This window comes from Plectropomus leopardus, chromosome 5 (assembly GCF_008729295.1).
Source record: "Plectropomus leopardus isolate mb chromosome 5, YSFRI_Pleo_2.0, whole genome shotgun sequence".
NCBI lineage: Eukaryota > Metazoa > Chordata > Actinopteri > Perciformes > Serranidae > Plectropomus > Plectropomus leopardus.
In genome coordinates this window covers 16,762,897-16,784,973 of record NC_056467.1, presented here as the reverse complement: position 1 = coordinate 16,784,973, position 22,077 = coordinate 16,762,897, and the positions used below count along the sequence as shown (strand labels likewise).

General features: G+C 38.2%; 1 protein-coding gene across 1 annotated transcript; it reads right to left on the bottom strand.

Moving 5' to 3' along the window:
* Positions 1-4: 4 nt before the first annotated feature.
* LOC121943285 (protein NipSnap homolog 2-like) lies at positions 5-10,427 on the bottom strand. Its single transcript, XM_042486781.1, has 10 exons — positions 10,325-10,427; positions 8,510-8,646; positions 8,371-8,416; positions 7,837-7,931; positions 7,519-7,589; positions 7,272-7,412; positions 5,355-5,386; positions 2,227-2,321; positions 1,147-1,230; positions 5-964 (listed from the first exon to the last, which is right to left on the bottom strand). The coding sequence occupies exons 1-10, from the start codon at positions 10,414-10,416 to the stop codon at positions 900-902; spliced, it is 858 nt and encodes a 285-aa protein (XP_042342715.1). The 5' UTR covers positions 10,417-10,427; the 3' UTR covers positions 5-899.
* Between the last annotated feature and the right edge of the window lie 11,650 nt (positions 10,428-22,077).

The following is a 22,077-nucleotide window of genomic DNA, read 5'->3' as shown; positions in this document are numbered from 1 at the left end:
GATGTTGTTTGAACTGGTTTAATCTGTGGTCTTGTCCTTTTCTATACACTGTTCCCCTTTGAACCGATGAACAAAAAGATAAACATGCGTCCTTTACAATAAAATCTGATATTACAGTATGCAGCAGCCAGATCCACTCAGCCACTGATAGATAACATTTATTTTCAGAGTTTATCATACATTATAGTTATGCCCCATTAGATAGAAAACCGTCTTTTTTTAAAACCAGGCATGCTGTCTTCACAAGAAAAAAAAGTAGGAGCCATAATTACAAACACAGCACCATGAAACCGCAACAAAACCATGACAGGGAACCAAGAAACATCCAGAAAAAGCAACTGAAAGGAGTAGTTTGCCAAAAAAAAAAAGACCTCAATCAAATATAAACTGAGGTTTTCCACCATGTCGGACTATCGTTTGCATCATAATTGGCAACAGGAATACAGTTTTCATGATATACAGAGGCGTTTTCTCACTTCACTTAGCTATAGCATGGCTTCAATCAAAATGCTACCCCTCAACACGCTTAAAACATATTTATTCCAAATACATTAAATAAATAAATAGCTGCTGTGTTGTGCAGTGAGCTTCAGCAGCACTATCTGTCCTAACACTTACAGCTGCACGTCTTTTCAAGTAACTTTGGTTAGAGATGAGCTCTCTCAGTGGACCAGTAATAATGTGGCACCAGATGGCGAATCTAACAACCATCAAAGGGGGGTAATTTGGCCAAATTTACTCATCCTGCTCCAGAACCCAAAACAAAGGAGTTGTGCAATGACAAGAGAATGGAAGGGATGTTGTTTGGCAGCACTGACAGGAAACCCTGACAGTGATGCTCCGGGTGGATGTAACATTCACAAGGGGTGCCACTGTTTCAGCTTCCAGCAAGGCTCATTTCACTTCAGCGGGGAAGCCTTTGTCGGGATCATAATCCTGGAATCCATATGTTGAATGAGAGGAACTGCAGAGAGGTGAAAAGATTTAGAGATTTAGTGTCCTCACAGTTTGAAGTCCTTCTGATATTGATCAGGTTCAGCAAGCTCTAAAAGCTCAATGCGTTTGTCACTCAACATAGATGAGATAAAGAGTTAAAAGTGTCAACTACCACTCTGTGTTTAGAAAAAGAAATTTTTTTTTGCTCACCTGTGTAATAAACCACCTCGTCCCAGCCCTCCTGCTGCCAGGCGCCGTTCCTCGTGTCTTCTCTAGACTGAAGGTCTTTGTAAGCTGCAATCGACAAATCACACATTATAGCCCTGCCTATAGTAAATTCAGTCACTGCACTTTTAGTTGGTAGCAGTTTTGCTTAATTTAGAACAACAAGTAACAGTTATTTTTGTTACTGATTAACTAATTTTTTCGATTAACAGATTATTTGTTTAGTTATAATAGATTTTTCTGGAGACACTGCAGCAGAATTCAACTGTAAGCATCTTCATTCAAAAGTGTTCAAAAATTAAAGTTGTTGTGGTGAAACATACATTTTGGATTTGAAGTCATGTTTGTGTAAACCTGACACTATTACTTCTCCTTTTAGCTCTGTTTTGGTCTCAACCAATTCTCTGCTCTGGCTGGTTGTTAAGTTACAGACAATATTGCAGAGATGGCAAAAAGTACACATCCAGACTAAAGCACAACACTTTCAAATTCTCCGTTACACTTCTTAAGGGTTCAAAAATGCTGCAGTAGTGTGGGGATTCTAGGCGTAAATGTAGCAATAGTTTGTATTTTAAATTGAGCAAGTATTATTGTGGATGCAGCCTTGAAGCTCTCACAGATGATAACTGTCTGCTGCTGCTGTAAATGCAGATTAGAGTGATGACACCAAACCAAAACAAAGCTGTGAACCAGAAAATTAAAACAAAGAGCTGGAAGTGCTCAAACGCTCTGCAGAGCTGAGAGAAACGGATCATTATATGTGGGTTCTTTAACACAAGTGACCCAGTTCAAATTGCATAACAATGTTTGTGTAAAAATATCAATTAGTGCAGCTTTAAGTTTAAAAAAAAAAAAAAAAAAAGACCAAGGTGACAATTTCTACATGGCTTATATTGTCCAAACAGTCCAAAAAATAGCAGCAAATCTTTGACTGTTTTTGCTTCATAAATGACTTAGTGTATCAAAACTGATGTTGATTGAATACAACTAATGATTTCAGCTCCAGCATAAGTTTCTACGTGGTGTCAGTGTGTCATTTTGTATATAGCTGATATGTGAGCGTACCCCAGAGGTGATGAACCATATAGAGGTTGCCGATCTGTGAGAAAAACCCTCCCACAGCTTCTCTGTTGTGCTGGCGGTATCCGATGGCTCTGGCCCTGCAGACAAGAACAACTTCAGTCACAACGCAGGCCAAAATCCACCAAGCCTTCATCTGGCATAACAAGTCCTGACCTCGACATCACGTCCAACCAGAAGATGTGACGCCATCACTTACTGTATACATGTTCATGAATCTTAATGCTAACCAAGTCCATGTGAAATGAGTGGACGGGTATAAGTGGAATATTTTAAATCCATTATGTTTTTCCCCCAAAGCAAACATGGACTTATTCAGATCACAATCATCATCTGGATAGAAAACTAAAAAGCTACAGTTCCTCATGTTGTTGTAACTCGAAGAACAAGTTTAAGCCTTCAGCTACACAAATTAGATTAAAATTACCTTAAATTGCTCTACTGGCAAAATCTACAGGACTACAGAGGTTTGTTTTAATACAGGCTCGTTAGAGTTAGCATGAAGGCAAACATAAGAAAAGGAGAATAGCCTTAGGAAAAAATGATCATGCCCTGGCATGATGTGTTCATCAAAGTTTATTTTTTCACTAGTCAAATCATGTCTGCTTTATTCGGAGGAAAAGCCAAGTAAAGTAGAAAAGCAGATAAGCCTGATATATTGGACTACCAGGACCATCCAAAAATGAATGAGTTAAAGCTTTTTTTCCTCTGCTTTAGCTCTGTTAATTGTTTTGTGCTGATGTGTCTCTGATGATGTCCTTTGTATTCTGTTCGTGTTTTTCTGTTGACCCTGCAAAGCAAATTTCCCCTTAGAGAACAATAAATCTAACCTTGATCCTGAAACCTTGATATTCCAGTATTTTAAGTTGTATTTACTGCGATGGTATGGATTTTGTGTGTTTTTTCATATATTTTTCTTGGATTTTTTGCTGTGTTTCTGGGAACCTTCAGAGGCTGGGCGTGGCTTCCTGCTGCTGGAGCTCTGCATGCACACCTGCTGCTCATTCCACATTTATCAACTGCAGCTTAAAAACCCTGCTCTCAGATTGTTTCTGCTTTTCATAGTGGTACTGTTGGCTCATCTCTGCTTTTGTTTTCAGTTGACATTCTTCCAGTTTGTGTTTTTTGGCTCATGACAATTAGCTCTCCCCTCCGAACTCCAGTGCCTCAGCCACATGCAGCCCAGCCTCTCACCGCCTGTGCAGTAAGCCACACTGCTTCCCTGCCTCAGCCTGCAAACACCAGAGCTGTAAGCCACGCATCCTCCCAGCTTCAGCCACACCTCAACTACTTAAACTCCAGCCTCTCGCCACCAGCCTCAGCCTCACATCAGTCTGCCTGCTTCATCCACCTGCAAACATTCTACAATGAACTCCTTTTTACCACTTTTCCCCTTTGTCTTGTGGTCTTGCTCTTGGGTCCAGATTAAAACCACAGTAAACTGTTCATCAAATCATGAACATGATAGTTGGAAATAACCACAAATGGGGTAACTGGGAAAAAAAGCAGAAGATTGGACAGTTGAGAAAGGAACGCACATTTTGGCAGCACAGACATCAGCTTCCAGCCCCCTACTGGCTTGTCCCCTTTATTAACAATATGCCAATTGTGTGTCTTTCCTGCCCACTTTCTGCTGATTACGTGCTGTCTGTTAGTGTATGAGTGTCCTCTTTAGGTCTGAATTCAAATGCCCACTTCCTACCTTTTGTTGGTGACTGCATCACACCTGATCACTCTCATTTACATACTGCCTGATCACTCTCATTTACATACTGCCTGATCCCTGCTTTGATTCTGCTGTAGATACAGTCCCGCCAGGATTTTGCAGCCCAATATGCCTGATTTCAAGGAAGCTTTTAAAAAACAAACAAAATAAAATTCAAATGCATGTCAACACAATTTTAGGTGAGATTCTTTTACAATGAATTTACAAGAGCAGGTGAAAAGTGCAAAAAAAAAAAATTCTTAAAAAATCAAAGGCAACTTGATCCAGTGACAATAAAACCACAGTGTTCTGAGTTTGTGATTTATGGTACACTAACATTACCACTAACTGCACATTTAATCTAAATCACCTTGATTCTTTTAGCACTTACAATTGTCATGAATTCGTTTTACAAATTTCGTCTGTTTGCTTCCTGACAACGCTGACTTTTCCAGTCGATGCTGTTAGCATGCAGGTACCACATTAGCCATAATGGCTGCATAAAGAATACTTTGCAGGATGGTTAAGCTGTTTACTGTATTATCAGGGTATTTGACAAACTCATAGATATGATATGTAGGTTTCATTTGGCATATCTCTCATTTGTTTTTTTATGGGGTCATCTTTGTATATTTTGAGCTATTCCAGTCATTCGCCTTTTTCCGATATCTGGCTAGTGAATTATTTGTATTAAAACCGTCAAAGTTTTAGTAGACTGCTGATGACTGACGTTAGATTAGAGATGCAGTCACAAAACTATCATTAGGTTTAAATGTCCTTGTCTGAAAATAACTCAATGATAAATGTTCATGCATAATAAATAATCCCTGTCTGCAACATCCTGGGGGGGCTGTATATGGCCCCTTCTTTTTAATTTGCACTGAGTCAGCTCACCAGCTCGGACTCACTCTGTGTCTGTAAGATCACAAGTGCGATGGTATGCTTCATTAATTTCACGCCACCACAGCGAACAACATTTCAGTAATACTAGAATTATTGTTACAGTTCACATCACCAAGAAAGGTGCAAAACAAGTTGTGAAATGTAATCAAGAAACGGCCGAAAACAAAACCAGACAAAGCACAAGGCGTGTGCAGAAAGCTCAGGTATTGTTTTTTTCTTTTTTTAAATCAACTGCAATCAACCGCACTGCACAAACTGATGTATGTTGACCTGTCAGCTCAGGTAATCCGTCATTATACTGAACTATTATGTACACACATTTGTAGTGCACATAATACTCCACTTGAATTTGAGTCTTGGCTCTGGAGCATGACAGTTCAGCTTCAAAATAGTGTCTCTCTGTGGAATAGCTCTTATTAATGACAGCGTGGTGAGGAAGGTTTCATGTAGTGCAACTGTTCTGTAACTACAGTTCAGGGAATCAAATGTATTCAGGCTGCCTTACCAGTAATTACCCCACTCGATCATGGTTCCTGGCTGCAAGAAAGAAAACACAATATTCTTTATTACAATAAAACAGCTTTTCAAACTGCAGATTGATATCACACCTCCTGCTTCTTTCCAGAACAAACACACTAACACAAATAAATTGGTGAAGACGTAACACAGGTATTCTGTCATCGTGAAGATAAGCTGCAATAACAACTACACCCAGAGGCTTCTTCAATCATTCTCTGGTTTTTAAGATAACAAACACCCTGCTGTTACTAAGATGTAATCCCAGTCAGTGATGAGGGATAATGGCGTGCATTCATCACATGTCACAGGCAATATTGATCTAGAGGCAGTTTTTCCTGTCTGATCAGAAAAAACGACTTAATCTGCAGGGCGTGATATGTAGAGAGCATTACGTAGGACTAAGACTGTTTATAATTTAACCATTGAGCTACTGCATTGCAAAAGATAGCACCAATAGTTATCATCTGAGAGAAACTCTCATCCTGAAGACACAGGGTCACTACATGTCTTCTAGCTGTTTAATGAGAGCGAAGGTCACAGACGCAAAGCATGTGACTTGGTGATCATGAGAAAATGTGAGTAACGTTAAGCTGTCCCTTTCAGGAACAACTGCTGTGGCAGTGACCTACAGCCCTGATGCACAGCGGCTGCAGAGGAGCTGCTCAGAACTTCACAAATGAAGACTTATTTGTACTGAAGGGGCTCCTGCTGGTGATGATGGAAAAAATTAAGAGATTTATCAACTTTCCCTGGACAAAAATGTATCAAACATGCTGGTTTTAATTTGCTTTATTTATCCCTTCTTATAGTTAATCGTTTGTTTTTTTCATTGATGTTATTTATTATTTTCTTGGTCCATGTCAAGTTGTTAAAATCATAATTTAAAAACCTGACTGACTTAATGGTTTTTAGTAATTTATATCATAATGAAAAAGTTGGCTCTGAGCTGGGGTTCTGTTATCCAGACTGCTATGTTTAAACTACGAGCAACTTCGCAACATTGTGACCAGCTGCATTATCGCTGAGTTACTCTTGAATTGTTCCTCAAGTGCTTGTTGAAGTAGGTGCGTCACCACAGGCTTGTGTGTGACCATAAAGCACCTCGACTGAGCGTCATGTCAAGTCTGTGCTTGCTCATAAACATATCTGTGCTTCATTTTAAAGTCACATTTCTCTGCCCCATTGCATAACCCTAAGTAATGTTACTAAGAAACACAGAACCACAGCTAGAAACAAGAACATATGAGCGGTTATTGCCTCAAAGCATTACTGGAGCGCCAAAAAAAATCAAAGCCAGCTCAACTTTGATTTATAGCGTGCCACGTCTGTCTAACAAGAGTGGGACAACTGTCCAGCATCGGTTTTTAGCTTCACGTCATCTTATTCTCCTAAAAAGGCTGAGGGAGAGCTGCTTCAAAAGCTTTATCTGACAGCCTCAGAGGAAAGGAAGCTTCTGGTGCTGTGACTGCTGATGTGGCTGCGTCTTTGCGTGAGATTTTTATTGCCTTGTTTGCATGCTTGTGTTAAAAAAATCCTGTGAATCTGATTGTTTTAAATGTGTCTTTTGTGATTATTTTGGTCACGTCTGTCCCTGGAGGACGGCTCAAACCTCTGTTGATCCGCCTGAGGATTTTGTCTGCTGTATAGATTGTAAAGCCCTTTTGGGCGACATTTTTTGTGATTTGTTATTTTAGGCTATTTAAATAAGATGAACTTGACTTAACCTAGAAAGAGAAATTAACTGAATATATCCTGTTATAAGTTTAATAAATGTTTGGATTGTTTTATAAAAGTGCTGTTTCTGTTTATCAATGGGCCATCAGGTCGGACTGGTCTCACACTTCAAACTTGCTCCATCATAAACATTTAAAGCACTGATGAGATAAACTGGTGTGTTACCCACCCTGAGCTGGTAGGACCTGAGCTCATAGATGTTGGGTCCCTCTCGGGGTACTGGTTCGTTCCAGAAACTGAACTCCAGCAGCAGCTGGTTTCTACGAGACATCAGCATCTTACCCCGCTCCTTCCTGTACGCCGTGAACTCCTGCCAATGGACGGACACCAATCAATAAGCTTTACAATGACTGATGCCCGTAATCTGTTATTAGCGCACTACTGAAAGCACAAAAAACATCTGAAGGACACTCTACCTTATTCTGCTTGAGCTTGTTCATCACCTCTGTTAGAGCTGGGTATCCTCCTCTGTAACGCCACAGATGAACTGGAAAAAGGGAAACAAATATATCATGGATGCAAAAATCACACAACTTACAAAAAGGTCAACCATCATTAGAAACATTCCTGCAACCCTAAGACTTAAAAACTTTGACAAAACTCTTCTCCCTTCGTCACAGGGATATTTGCATGCGAGTGGATTTGCAGTGTAACATGCCTGCTGATTTGCAAACTGTGCAGACCACAGACCTGTCACACTGCAGATGTCTGTGTGTTGATATTAGTAATCCTACCAGCCTGGTCCTGTTCTCCATACCAGGTATTCCAGGTGCCCACCAGCTCACAGGGGTAGTACTTATCAGCATGGATGGAGGGCAAAACATCCTCACTGTGATAAACGACAAAATGAAACAAATACTGAAATGCAATTTAAACACAGGTGCATTTGATTTAAGTCTGCAGTCAAGTCTCCTGAGGACACAATCCACTTTAAACCACAAAATTCACAAATAACAATCACATGTTTTTCTGGTCATGTGCCTTCCGTGTCATGTTGCAAGTTCAAAAATAGTCCACAACTACAAGCAGACGGCCTCCAGTCATCTTAGGTATGAGCAAGGTTAGCCTGTGAAGGACTGAAGTCGCGCCAGCTTTTCAATCTCCTCACAGGAATAGACCATACTATAGATAATTTATTCATCTTCATGAAGAAATTCTTATACTTGAGTAAGATCACATAACAACACAAAAAATATTTAGTGAGCTGACCTCTCTGATATTAATAGGTAATATGTTCCAAGTTGACAGCAATATTTAATAACACTCACCAGAGTTTGTTGTATGCATCCAGGCACTCTGGCTTGACGTTATGGACTGAAAAAGAAGGCCATACCTCAGCTCAGTCTCACCATTATTTCTGCATAAATAGTTAATTTTGAAGTAAAAAATATTGTGAAGTGAACTTACACTGAATTTTGTACAGGTTGCTTTCCTCATTTTTGGTTAGTAGGTTGGCATGTGTGTCTCTCCTGGGATCAACTTTCCTCACAAACAGCGACTTAAACCAGCTGTCCTGTCCGTTTCTGCACGATGCCGCAAATCCCCTGCAAACACAGATGAGTCACAATCAAGAAATGATTTTATGACCAGTGTGAATCTACGGCAAGAGGACTGACATCTGCTTAGATGTTAGATTTGCAATCACACAGGATTTTTTTTATTCATATCTTTAGTAACTAGTTACTTTACAGATTTAGATAAATCATTCAAAATGTAATCAACAAATATGTATTCTTAAGACACGATAAGATAAGATTTAGTTAATCCTACACTGCGGAAATTCACACGTTACAGCAACTCAAGAGTCAGTAGCAAAAGAAAAAGGAAACAAGTCACTTAGTGACTAATAAGGATAACAATATGACAAAAATATAAATGACATAAAATGAAAAAATAATATGATATGAAATCTATACACACACAATCCAAACATTCACTTCTGCTGCAGCTGGCTGCACAAGAGAATGCCACTGGGTTTTTTTAACTGAGAAAATGTATAAATCTTACTGGACAGTAACTGAAAAAATATTGCAAAGCAGGAAAATACACAGGAATGTTACACAGTACAAAAAAAAGGGATATGTACATGTATATGTATACGGGTAGATATAAGTATAAATCAATATGACATAGTATAATTTTAAAATGACATAGTATAACATATAAGTATGTGTAATGTGTATATAATTAGGTCAAAATATTATTGATCCCCAGCGGGAAATACACAAGGCACACAGCAGCCTAAAGTAATAAAAATTATCTCCAAATTAAAGTAATGCACACATTAATACATCAATAACTATAATCCAATTACATAATATGCATCATTCTGATTATAATTTTACTGTACATATCATCTGTCACAGCTATATAAACCCTGTATGCTGTATACAGTATATAAACATCTGCACACAATTATCAAGTCTATTTCCATTTACCTCTTTGCACTAATTGTACATTTTACCTGCAGGACACTTTTATAAAGACATACTTTGTTTCATTTGTATTGCTGTCCTTTGAGCTACTAATATATATTCATTTAATACTGATAATAGCCCTATCTATGTTTTACTTGTCCAGTTGTGTTTTTGTCCCATGAATGGCATGACTAAATAATTATCATTTTGTGGGTAATGTTAGTAAAATTCCTTGTATGTGTCCACATACTTGGCCAGTACGAGTGAGTAAAAGTCTGCAAAATAACTCCTTTGGCTTTTGGTACTTAAAGTATGTTTTGATGCTATTCAAATCTTAAATGCATGACTTTTACAGAGCATTTCTACGTTGTGGTACACCTACGTTTACTTAAGTAAGAAATATGAGTACTTCCTCCAACACGAAGTGCTTTCACTTTACTGCATCTATCAGAAATACTCACTTTTTAAGATATGAGCGTCACATTTTTACATTAAACTACCACATTGACCTTGAGCGTTAGAAATGCGTAATAACAAAAGATGACAGAAACTTGTACTCTTTCACCTTCACCAGCAGACTCGCACAGATTTAATGTTAAACATCCCAGAATAAAGTATTTTAAGGTGCAGCTCTGATGTGTGATGAGGCTGAAGGCCACTGAGGAGGGCTGGCTAACAGTTAACGGGCTAGCTTGCCCAACCTCATCATTGCCACAACAGAAACCGACTAAAATAAAAGACACTACAGCAGAATACAAACACCACAGAGACTAATACTGAATATATACACTGAAGACTGTCCCACCTGCTCCACACGACGAGCTGTCCGGCGGACTGGGCCCTGCTTTTAGCCCGACCCAGGCCACCGCTGACTCTGTGAAGGACTCCAGTCGCCATCTTCAACTGTCCTCCTGCACACGGAGCAGTGACACCGTCTGACCACCAGGGGCCGCTGCAGCACCGCGGCGCTCTCAGCTCATGACCCGGTGACAGTCACCTCCGCGGCGGCCAAACACAGGAGGTCTGAAGGCCAGAGCTGGAGGATCAGCTTTCACAGGCAAGCTCTTTTAGCCCGGCTATTAATATGTAAGCACAGGTTTAGTTCCCAGATATACCTTACCTGCAATTTTGAGGAAATTCTGTACCAAAACAAATCGCTGTTTTATCACTCATGGTTTGATAAGGGCATTTTATTAGTAAACAAAACTGGTTAACCCAAGCTATGTTACTGCTGCATTCAGAAATTCATCAGAAATTTAAGCTATCTATGGCACCAAATTCGATTTTTAAACAATTGCAAACTTGCAGAAATTATTATTAAAAATAATGTAATTGATCTGTTGTTACACTGTTGGTTTTTTAAACTCTGCCTGGTAAGGTGAATTCAAGGTAATTCAAGGTAACATGGCATGACTAAATAATAATCATTTTGTGGGTAAAGTATTCTTTTGTTTCCCAGACCCATGTTTTGCAAATGCAAAAATCTCTCCCTATGTGGACTCTTAATTAATACCTGTTCAATAGACATAGTTTCTATGTTACAGTTGTTACACTGTCTTCTGTTAAATGTCTGTTGACTTTTTCACGGCAGACGTTTTAACTTGTCACAGTAGGCAAAACACAGGTGTAAGTGATATAAATAATAATGGCTCTGTTTTATTAAAAAGGCCAAGTCAATGAGCCAAAACAATACTAGGGACCTGGAGCTACAACACATAACATAAGTGCATCCTTTATTAAGGTTATTAATAACACCTGTGCTGTTCTTGCTGTGACACGCCGAAATGTCTGTGGTGACAAAAGGCCTATTGTCTCTCATAGTAGATACCAGCCAAATAAGACGCTGGTCCAAAACCTTGTGTGCATCACATCCAACTGTAAAATCATCCTCAGCTGGCATACCTTTGGGAGAAAAAAAAATACCTGGCAGATATTGGGGCCCTGGATATGAAGCTGGGCAGTGTTGGAAAGGTTACTTTTGGATGTAGGTTACAGATGTCTAGTTACCATGTTAAAAAATATAAATGGTAGCTAATTTAATTGCTTCATCATAGTAATGTAACTTAGTACATTTCATTGCTTTTTGATTATTTTAGTCAGAAAAGTTTTAAACTTGGCAATAAAGCTATAAAAATATTGTGAAATGGCAAAAGCAGGTGCTCCTGCACAGCTAAAAGATGCAATGCAACAGAATGAATGTCATATTTTACATAATTTTCATTGGAAAGAATATATTTGGATGTAACCCTTTTGTAATCACCAACATTTTTATTAGCCTGTGATTTAAATAAATATTTTCTTCTGTAACTGTAACTGGTTACATTTATTTTCTAATGTATTCATTAAAATGATTAAATTTTCCCCAAAAAATGACTGAAATTAGTCAAGCTGTGATGTGTGTGAGATTATTAAATATTGTCCAATAAAAAGGAAAAAAAAAGTCCAGAAAAAATGTATATGTAATTATTATAATGATTAATTTCAAATTATGTTACAGAAAAAAATGTTGCACTCTCTTAAGGTCATTTTCCTGTTTTTGTGATTATTTTTTTTAGGAAATTGCCTTGTAACTTTTCACTAATTTATTGCTAATTTTGGGGTAATGTTGTACAGTGCCTTCTTTTTGAAAGCAATCAAGCCAGTTTGCCTAGGTTTCAAATGGTTAAGGTACATACAAATTGGTGGTCATATATTCCTCAAACATACTACACTGGTTGAGCAGGTGGGGGTGCTACAACTCAATGAACTGCCCATCAAGAGCAATTTTAGTGCACTATCAGGACGGCTGTCAACATCAATGAACAATATGAACACAACATCAAAGTTGTACCTAGATTCATCTATCTTTACTTTTAGGCTTTCTTCTTGAAACACAAAAGTCTACGACATTGTGACCTTTGCAATCCTGGCAAGTAGCTCACACAAAAACATGAAAAAAAGATAAGATGAGATGCTGATTATTGTGGTGAAATTGGTCATTTTGTTCTTTAAAACATGCATGCTGTAAGTGATTGATGAACTTCATTTTGTGTGCTGTGAGGCCTTCAGAAAGAAGGTCATCACGAGCAGTTGCTAGCGGATGATGGAGAGGTTAAAGAGGTTGCAGCCATGGAGGAATTCATCACAGTTGAGACTGATTAATTATTTGACAGAGTGACTATGAAGTTAACGGGGACCACATTGCAAAAGCCTACTTGGCTTTAGGAGAAAGACTACTTACCACCAGTGGAATTCAAAATCTATGGAGGGATTTGTTTTAAGTTCAGAGACATGAATCATAAGGGAGTGCTTTTTCTGTGAAGCATTTTTGAAAAACAAAAGGCAAAATGTGGATATGTCTGGGAATTCAAAGTATGATCGTATCCCTTGAAATTTGGCTCTTTTGGTTTAGAAATCTATCAAACTAGTTTGTTATGGGCTATATTGGACTTGTTTCCTATTTTATTTTGTTGTATTCAATTAAAATGACAGCTCACCAGGAACCATGAAAAACAATAGAAGAGTAATGTCCAGTAGTGTTTGCCCCCTTCGTAAAATCAGCACAATACCATTTCTGTAATGGCAGTGTTCGTCCGAATTCCCTGATCAGTATTTATAACGAATATAGTCGGATGTGGAATATTTACACAAAGGGCACATTTTATTAATGGAAGAAGTGGGATCAACTTTTGACAAAGAACTACAGTTTTCACTGCTCACGCTATACATATACATGCAACTCAATGCTATAGTGAAATATATTTTGTGGGGTCTTATCACCCTGGTGAGTGAACTTTTAATACACTTTGTCCCTGTCTTTTATATATATATATATCAGATGCAGGGAATCCCAGTCTTCTAAACTTTGCAGAAATTAGTTGTGTTTGAAAGAGCAGACCCAATATTTTCAGGGAGTATTTTAATTAGTAAACTAATTCAGATTATTTTAGTCTAGTGTGTCATATGGGAACTTTTTCTCCTGTTGTATGTCGCATATGTTCTACAGCACAAGTTATAGCCAGGTCTACCTAATAAACTGGCAGCTGGAGTGTATGTCATGTGCTGTTTTCATGACTCAATCCAGCTAAATGAGAAAAAATCTTAAATTACATCCCTACTCAAGGTCCACTTTCCAGATTTTTGCAAAGCTTTCAACAGTTTTCATCAGTGGATGGAGTTCATTTGTCACTGGGATGGATCTGTTGACATACAAACTAGCTGTTGTATTTCAGTAGAAACATTAATGTTCAAATGTACCGTAAAAGTAGTCTATCTTGCCTTTTTTTGGGTCACATTGACCTTTGCACAAGAGTGAAGATAAATGATATTTTGCCATCAAGCCCTCAGAGTGTGGAACACCCTGCCTTGTAAGTAAGCAAAGCATATAGGAGAGCAAATGTCTTTGTCTACATTTGAGGTTTCACAGACTTGAGTTTTTACCAGCTGCAATGTCTGGACAGCTGGTATTGTTTTCACCTTGTGATTCTCTGTGTGTGTGTGTGTGTGTGTGTGTGTGTGTGTGTGTGTGTGAGACAGAGAGAGAGAGGGAGATCATTAAACATGTGGTCCTTGAGACAACATTTGTAGTGGGAATTACCATTATCTGTCAGTGGACATATTTTGTCACATCCTCGCAAGGCACAGTTACGAAACCTTACAGGTGTGTAGACAAAATTAAATCAAAGGCCGAGTTAGGAGATGGGTGTGGTCTGAGCAAGGGGCCTGAAAGTAGAGGGATAGGAAATGGGGAAGGCGCCATTGGCCCCACCACTTTACGCCCTGGCCCATATTTGTTTTAAGGGCAAAGAGACACCAAGCTGACATCAAAGAACTGGTGGCACCAAAAGGTTGCGCTTAAACACACCACAAAGACTGTAGCTAATAGCCAATTACCATTTACACACTCCAACTGCATGAGAGGAAATAATTCTCCACACCAGCAGATGGCAGTAGTCTGTAATCCTCATTAAAAAAGGGTGACAGGCATTCACCTACATCCTGACTAAGGGGAAACTGTTGGCCTGGTGTGTCAGTGCCCTTAGTTGCGGATCACAGCTGGAGTGATCCAATCACAAGACGGTTGCTAGTTGCAATTAGTTTATGTCAATGCTATTTATTCAGCATGATTTCTTGTGCTGTAATTTTGTTTCTTTGCTGTGAGACTTCGGCCTTTTACACAGCAATTCTGCCATTAAGCACCTTTTATATGTATTGCTTTGATGCATGTTCTTCATTTCTATACAAAACCATGCTGGTGGGTGCAAAAGAACCAGTTCTTTGGAGCTCTAAAATCAATTACAATACACTCAGATTTCTCTTTTGGATACAACACTTTTCTCTAAACCACAGCTCCGAGAAGAACAGCTGTAAAAACAGCTGATATGAATCCTTCACTAATGCACCAGAAAACCATGGATGCTATTTATCAAGGAGTTTAGAAATGTTAAAAAAATGTCTTTGCTTAACTCTCTTGAACCCACATGACTGAATTCCTTGCTGCAGCCTCTGGTACACACGGTGTCCTGGGTGGATCTTCAGCAAATTGAATATCTCCAAGCCAAATTATCTAACCGGCTGTCTTTGCAGTTCCCCTCTCCCTCCTCTTATTATCTTTGGCTTTATAACGAACATGCTTTCTGTGAAAAGCTTTCCAAGAAATGCTGTTAAAGTTGTGAGAAAATACTTTAGACATTTTGTTTATAGCCCTCACCCCTTATCTAGTCTGGGCACAGCAGTGAGTAAATGCACCACTGCGGCACACAGTGGCACTAAAACATTTATAATATCTGATGATAGCAGATTAATATCCTGGAATAAGTCTTAGTTTTCTATTCAAACAATGTAATATAGATAAGAAAATGACTGCTGCCAAGAATGACCAGACTGTGCCCAATAGAAAAGGCTCTGCAGTGATACATTGATTGTTGACAGACCACTGTGACAGGACAGACGACTCTGGACTCTTACAAAGTTGTATTTTTAAAGAATGCTGTACTCTGAGTCCAGATCAAACACTGACCACTGAAGCCCATGTGATTCTCTGAATTAGTCTCACCCTGGTTTTTCATAGACAGATTACTGAACAGGCAAACCAAGCACAGGCGGCACAAAGTGTCAGGAGTCACCTGACCTTCACCTGCAAAATGTTCCTTAAATTGATATGTACTGACAAAGACTTCAAAGGACACAAAAAGGCAACAAAGAGAAGCAAAGAAACGGGACAAAAAACTACAAAACCATAACAACCACACAAACAAAACAACCAGAGAGCGACACAAAAAGAGACAAAATGACAAAAAAGTAACAAAATTATCATAACGACGCACAAAACAACCAAAAAACATAATTACTAACGTATGGTTGTATGCCTCTGTGAACTAATCCTGTTACAGTTACAATTTACAATTTCCCCACAGCAGAGAAGAAGATCTTTAAAATCTGTACAGTTTCAAGGTGAACATCCAAGATTACTTTCACCAATTTAGTATCCAGGTAACCAAATGTCTCCTCTTCTGTTCCTGAGAAATGACATTGAGTAATGGCCCGAAAAGGGTTTTTGCAGAACATTATGATGTTGCAGCGAAATTGACCTTTGACCTTTTGGTATAAAATGTCATCATTTTTTATTAGACATTTAAGTAAAATTATTTTTAGTTAGCCTATGAATTCTTGAGTTATGAGGCCCAAAAAACATGTTTCGTGAAGTCACAGTGACCTTTGATCTTCAACACCAAATTCAGTTCATTGTTGAGTCCCAGTGGAGGCTTGTCCCAAATTTGAGGAAATTCCCTCAAGGCGTTCCTGAGATATCTCTTTCACCAGACTGATATAGATACAAGGTGACAGTGAGCTTTATGTCTGACCACCGAAGTCTAATCAGTTCATTGTTGAGTCCAAGTGGATGTTTGTGCCAGATTATCTCAAAGAGTTCTTAAGATATGATGTTCGAAAGAATGGGAAAGATCAACAGACGGACAGACAGACGGCCCAACGAACAACCCAGAAACGTAATGGCTCCAGCCATGGCTTTCACCAGCTGGGAAGTACAAACACACAAAATGACCTCTAAGAGACACAAAATTACCTCAAACAGACACAAAAAACCCCAAAAAACACAAAATGAATGCAAAGGGACACAAATACACCTAAAACAGAGGCAAAACAAGCACAGTTATCTCAAAGAGGCATAAAATTACCTTAAAGATATGCAAAACAACCACAAAGAGACAAAAAATATCTCAAAAAGACAAAGAAACCCCACAGAGACACAAAACAACCAAAAAATATACAAAATCACCACCAAAAAGAAAAAAAGAGACAAAATTCCCCTGAAAGAGGCACAAAATAATCACAAAGGGATGCAAAACAACCAGAGAAGAAGCAGCCAACCACCTCAAAGTATGTGTGTCCTGCTCTTATGATACAGATGTGGTGGGGCCTTCTGCACGTGTGTACCCAGGGGCCCATTATCTCATCATTCACACCTGTTGTTTGTGTTTTAATTTGGGATTTAAGAAAAGTTCTTTACAAAGAGTCCCATCGGTTACAGCTGCTTTGCTACTGTCAGCCAGCTTCACATTTCCATACATGTTTTCACAGCATTGCAACTTTCTCATAGACTGATGATAATTGAGGAATAGAGCCTTTTTTTTAAGACGGCAGAGTCGGTGACAGAAATAAAATTTAGTTTAAGCTAAAAAGGACAGGTCAAATGTAAATTATTATAACAGCAGAGCACAGGGTGTGAAATTATACAAAACTAAGTGCAAAACGAGATCAATTGCTTGTTGAAAGCTCCCATTCTGTGGCAAATTACCTTTTACCACGTGAAAAATGTTCTCTTTTATGTTCACAGTGCTGCTGTTTCATTTGTATAAGAAACAGAACAACCCTCCGTACTAATATCTTTAAAGATTTATTACCAGTATATTCATCATTGTAAAAGGGCACGTCTGAGGTTTAACCTTTATACTGGACAGTCAAGTCTCCTCTGTCTGGTCTGGTTGAGCTCTCTGGCGTGTTGATATATTTTATCTTAAATGATCACTCCATCAGCCTTTGAGAATGGACAGAATGGGGTCCTGGGAAATAAAGAAATCCTGTGTACTTACTGCGGTATTTCATGACGTTGGACTCTGTCTATCCTTTCTGTCTCAGCTGCTGTGGCGTTGCTCTCTTCTTGCTTCTCTATACAGTAACACTCAGACATAAGGTCAGAGGTGTGAATGAAAAATTAAGCGCTCAAGGCCAAAAATAAGGTTTTTGAAAGGGCGGGAACAGCCTTCATGAGCCAGGTCTTCTTTCACCTATGAGATGTTTGTCTGGAAGCAATTTAGACTTTACATCTTAAGCCATAAAAAGGTATCTGCAGATTACAGCGGTGCTTTTCTCATACATCACATGAAGCAAGGTCACTCCACTGATTTTATTTTTTATAAAATGGCAGAAAAGACTATGGACTGTCTTCCCACAGCTGAACATTGGGCATGTGCGAGAGAACGTGCTTTTGATGGATGAATTGTAGGCCCAAATATTTTCTCTCCTTTATCCTGATCAAACATTCGCTGGTATTTCAGACCACATGTTTTCTCATCATTATATCTTCTCTGGCCCAATGCAACTGGAACAGCTAAAGCGGTATCAGTTCAGCCATATTTCAATGTTTCTGACGAAAGTAAAAGGCATGCAATGATTATAGTTGGATTATAAAGAAACAGAGTGAAAAGAAAAGACATTGAACAGTTTGCCGTGTTCACTTGAGTGGTACAAAAGAAAATGGCAATTGTTGTTAGTTGTTATGGTGACAACACACATTAGCAGGGCTGTATAGTGAGGTTCACTCACTAGTTTGAGAATGCTGTTTTGGCTTGTTCTACAAATTATTCGACAGCTAACTTCTTAGCAGCTCATTTTCAAGTGTCATTAAAGGTTAATGCTAAATTTGAGACAGTTCCCTAAAGGTGTTCTTGAGATGTCATGTTCACAAGAATGATACAAATACAAGTCACAGTAATCCCTGACCTTTGACTTTTGACCACCAACATCTAATCAGTTCATTGTTGAGTTCAAGTGGACATTTGTACCAGATTCCCTTTAGGTGTTTTTGAGATATTGTGTTCACAAGAATAGGACAGGTGGAAGGGACGACCAAGCGAAAACACAGTGCCTCTGGCCACTGCAAAAACATCATCAAAAGGATGCAAAACAACCACTAAGGGACTCAAAATTATTCCAAAAGACACACAAAATTACTTCAACGTGACACAAAACAACCACAAAAGACACAAAACATCATCAAAGGGAAACAAAATTACCCCAGAGAGACACAAAACAGTCACAAAGAGACACAAGTTTTCCAAAAATACACAAAACAGCCAAAAAAATATACATGTTTACCACAAAAAGACAGAAAACAACCTCAACTGCTGGGCTGACACTATAAGTGACACAGCAACAGGTTATATGTCATTTTTAATGGAAGTCGCTGACATGAAGTGACAAATTGACCCGACACTTGTCACTGCTGATGGGCGTAATATGCTGCAAATTAAAGTTTAACTGGCTTCAACTTTTTTTGCAATGAAGCGTAAATAAGAGACAATAATATGGCTATTTTCCTCATTAAACAGAAAAATACAGCTCTTCACCCATCAAAGTTTCTCTCTTTCACTAAACTAACACTATCATTAGTTTGATAGGAGTCTGTTAATGCAGTAGCTGACAGGAAGGATGAAACAGATGGAAGGAAGTTAGCCTGCTACAGCAATTATAATGGCAACTGTACACATAAAAACCGTCATCACTCTAACCATCCCACTAAATTCTATTCCTATTAGACTATTTCAAAATATAAAATACAGTGATATGTAAAACACTCCTCACAGTGTCCTGGATTTTTGTTCCTCACAGAAAAGTGTGCCATTGATCTGCAGCTTTATCTTCTCTCATATCTGTAAAATCATTCATTCATTTTCCATATTTTTTCCTCTTCAGGGTCACAGGGGCCTGAAGCCCGCTACTTTTATTACTGTGGTGATCTAATATCCTCATGTGGATTAGTACATATCTGAACAAGTGACCTATCTGGAAAAGGTTTGGTTATGCATGTGGGATGGCTGCTGTTTCAGTTATTTAATTTTACTTCTTGCTGCTTCAAAGATTTATTTACAAAGTTATATGTTTTTATTTAGCTCTATACACAGGGATCAAACTCTCCAGATACCACCTCATAAACATTGATAAATAACATTTAACAGAGGTGTCATATTTCATGCAGCTTCATATAAGGTCATCATCATTTACATATTTTTAACCGTTTTTTTTTTCAAAGCTAAATACAAGCCAAATTTTTGAAAAACAAATATTTCTCCACAGTCTCTGCTGTTTTGAAGACACAAGCCTACATGCCTGCTATAATAACTGTGCTTTATAATAACTGTGCTTATCTTCCAGTTGAGACTGTTGTTAATTATAACAGAAATTGCATATCTTCTTGCTTTTGTACAAATAAGTAAAATATGACCTTGCATAACTTATGAAAATATAAATATATTTGTGTTTGCACACTACCAAAGCAGAAAAAAGTCAAACCACTGTCTACTAACAAATGCCGGAAATCTATGCAGAATAAATCTGGCTCTTGGAAGAGTACTCCAAAGAGAAGAAAAAGGAACAAGGTAGGACTAAGCATAATCCTTAAAGGCTTTTTTGAAAATATGACTGGTGGATATAGGGTAAACATGTTTTGCATAAAGCCCTCTTGTGTAATTTCTGATAAGGAGAGGTATGACCTTATAGTTTATCTGGAACTAATTGATTTTTGGCCGAAAAAAAGATCAGTATACTCTCTTATTATTGATGGAAAAGTAATGCACAAATTTATTTTATAATTATTCATGTAAAACTTAATTTGTGTTGTTCCTTTTAGACACAGCTTGTAGGAACACTAGAATTTGAAATAAAACAATTCAGATAAAAATTGAATTAAAATGAATCTGGGAGAATGTTCATATTTGCAATAAAAAGCAGGTGCATGGTATTATGAATGTTGGAAGAAATGTGAGGGCAATCATGCTGTTGGTTATTAAATTGGCCTCATTTGTTTTTCCTTTGAAATGTGAACACCCTGATGCCAAAACAAGCACAGTGATGCGGAGAGGTAATGATCAGCTCGACACTGAAAATGGTATCAAATCAGCATAAGGGTCTAAATGAGGAACTGTAGAAAACAAGTGTCCTTATTCCTGTTGTACCATTATCAATTTATAATTCAAGTTTCATTTCTCACAGTCAGACAGACACACCTTTGTCCTGGAGGTACAGGTCTTCTTTTGCATCCTTTGAGCATCTTTCATCTTCGAGCTAATACATGTGAAAAGAAGAAAGCAGCCCTTGGTGTTGTGTACAGGACTGGTGGCATCAGAGGGGTGGAGTGGAAGGGAACTACTTTAATCAATCATGTCATTTCATTGTTTGGATGAGAGGCAGGGCACGCTAACATGGGGAGAACATATAAGTTCAGCAAGTTCAAACCTTCTTGCTGTGAGGTGACAGTGCTGCACCACGATGCCGTCCAACCTGTATTACAGTGATACTTTGATTTATCTAATGTGACACAGGTTTTTATTTAAGGAATATTTCAGCCCCCAAATAGTCATTTGAATGCCAAATACTAAACTTGTGATACACTGAATACAGGAAGAAAACTATTTTTCTTTCATACCTCGCAACTTTATAATCCCAACCCGTTCTCATTCCCAGGTCGTCAAATACCGACGCTTTGTAACAGCCCTCGCCATCTGGAACCGACACACATGGCCTTTTGCATATCTATGTGACACACATTTTAAACCTTTAACACCTGGATCAACATCACTTTTCTTACTAGCATTTAAATCTCTGAAAACCGGAGGAAATTGGTTTGATTTCTTCCAAAATCACTGGAAAAAAACCTGAGCAACTTGTCAAGAAATGTCCCACAAACTGCAAAAAATTTGTAAAACGTGGCAAGGAAATGATGAATGATTAGCTGGGAAGGATTACTAAATTTTATCATTAAGCAATGGGAAATTTCCAGAAAACTACATTTATAGTTCTCTTAATTGTATATTTAAGATTATTTTACAGTAAAGCACCTTCTTGAGGTCATTTCTTTGGTTGTGTTTGTTTGTGTGTTTTAGGTATTTTTCTTCTTACTTTTTACTAACTTCTTGCAATTGTTGTTAAGGTGCTTATTGCTCTCCTCCCATGCTTTTGAAAGAAATTAAGTCAATTTGCTCAGGTTTTAAAAGATTAACACATGTTAAATGTTGTTGCAGTTAAGATTGGTAACAAAATTGCTGCCAATCTTTAAAATAAAATTCACTTTTTTTAGTTCTAAGTAAGTATTTGTTACTTAATATAATGTGGCTAAAATACGTCACATAAGTAATCAGTATTGTAAGTGCCATATCAATTGTATGTAAATTATCTAAGGTTGTATTAAAACAACCGTGACTTTTGGTTTCACAGGGGACAAAAACTGCAGCCCTCTGGATGAAAGTCAGGGTTGGAAATTAACACCAGCCACCGCTAAATGCT

Bases quoted from the DNA above. Each gene is read 5' to 3' on its own strand.
- LOC121943285 (XM_042486781.1), bottom strand. From the start codon at position 10,416: ATGGCGACTGGAGTCCTTCACAGAGTCAGCGGTGGCCTGGGTCGGGCT. The intron at 8,417-8,509 runs GTAAGTTCACTT...CTTCTTTTTCAG, and splicing joins CAACCTGTACAAAATTCAGT to TCCATAACGTCAAGCCAGAG. The intron at 5,387-7,271 runs GTGGGTAACACA...TCTTTCTTGCAG, and splicing joins TCAGGTCCTACCAGCTCAGG to CCAGGAACCATGATCGAGTG.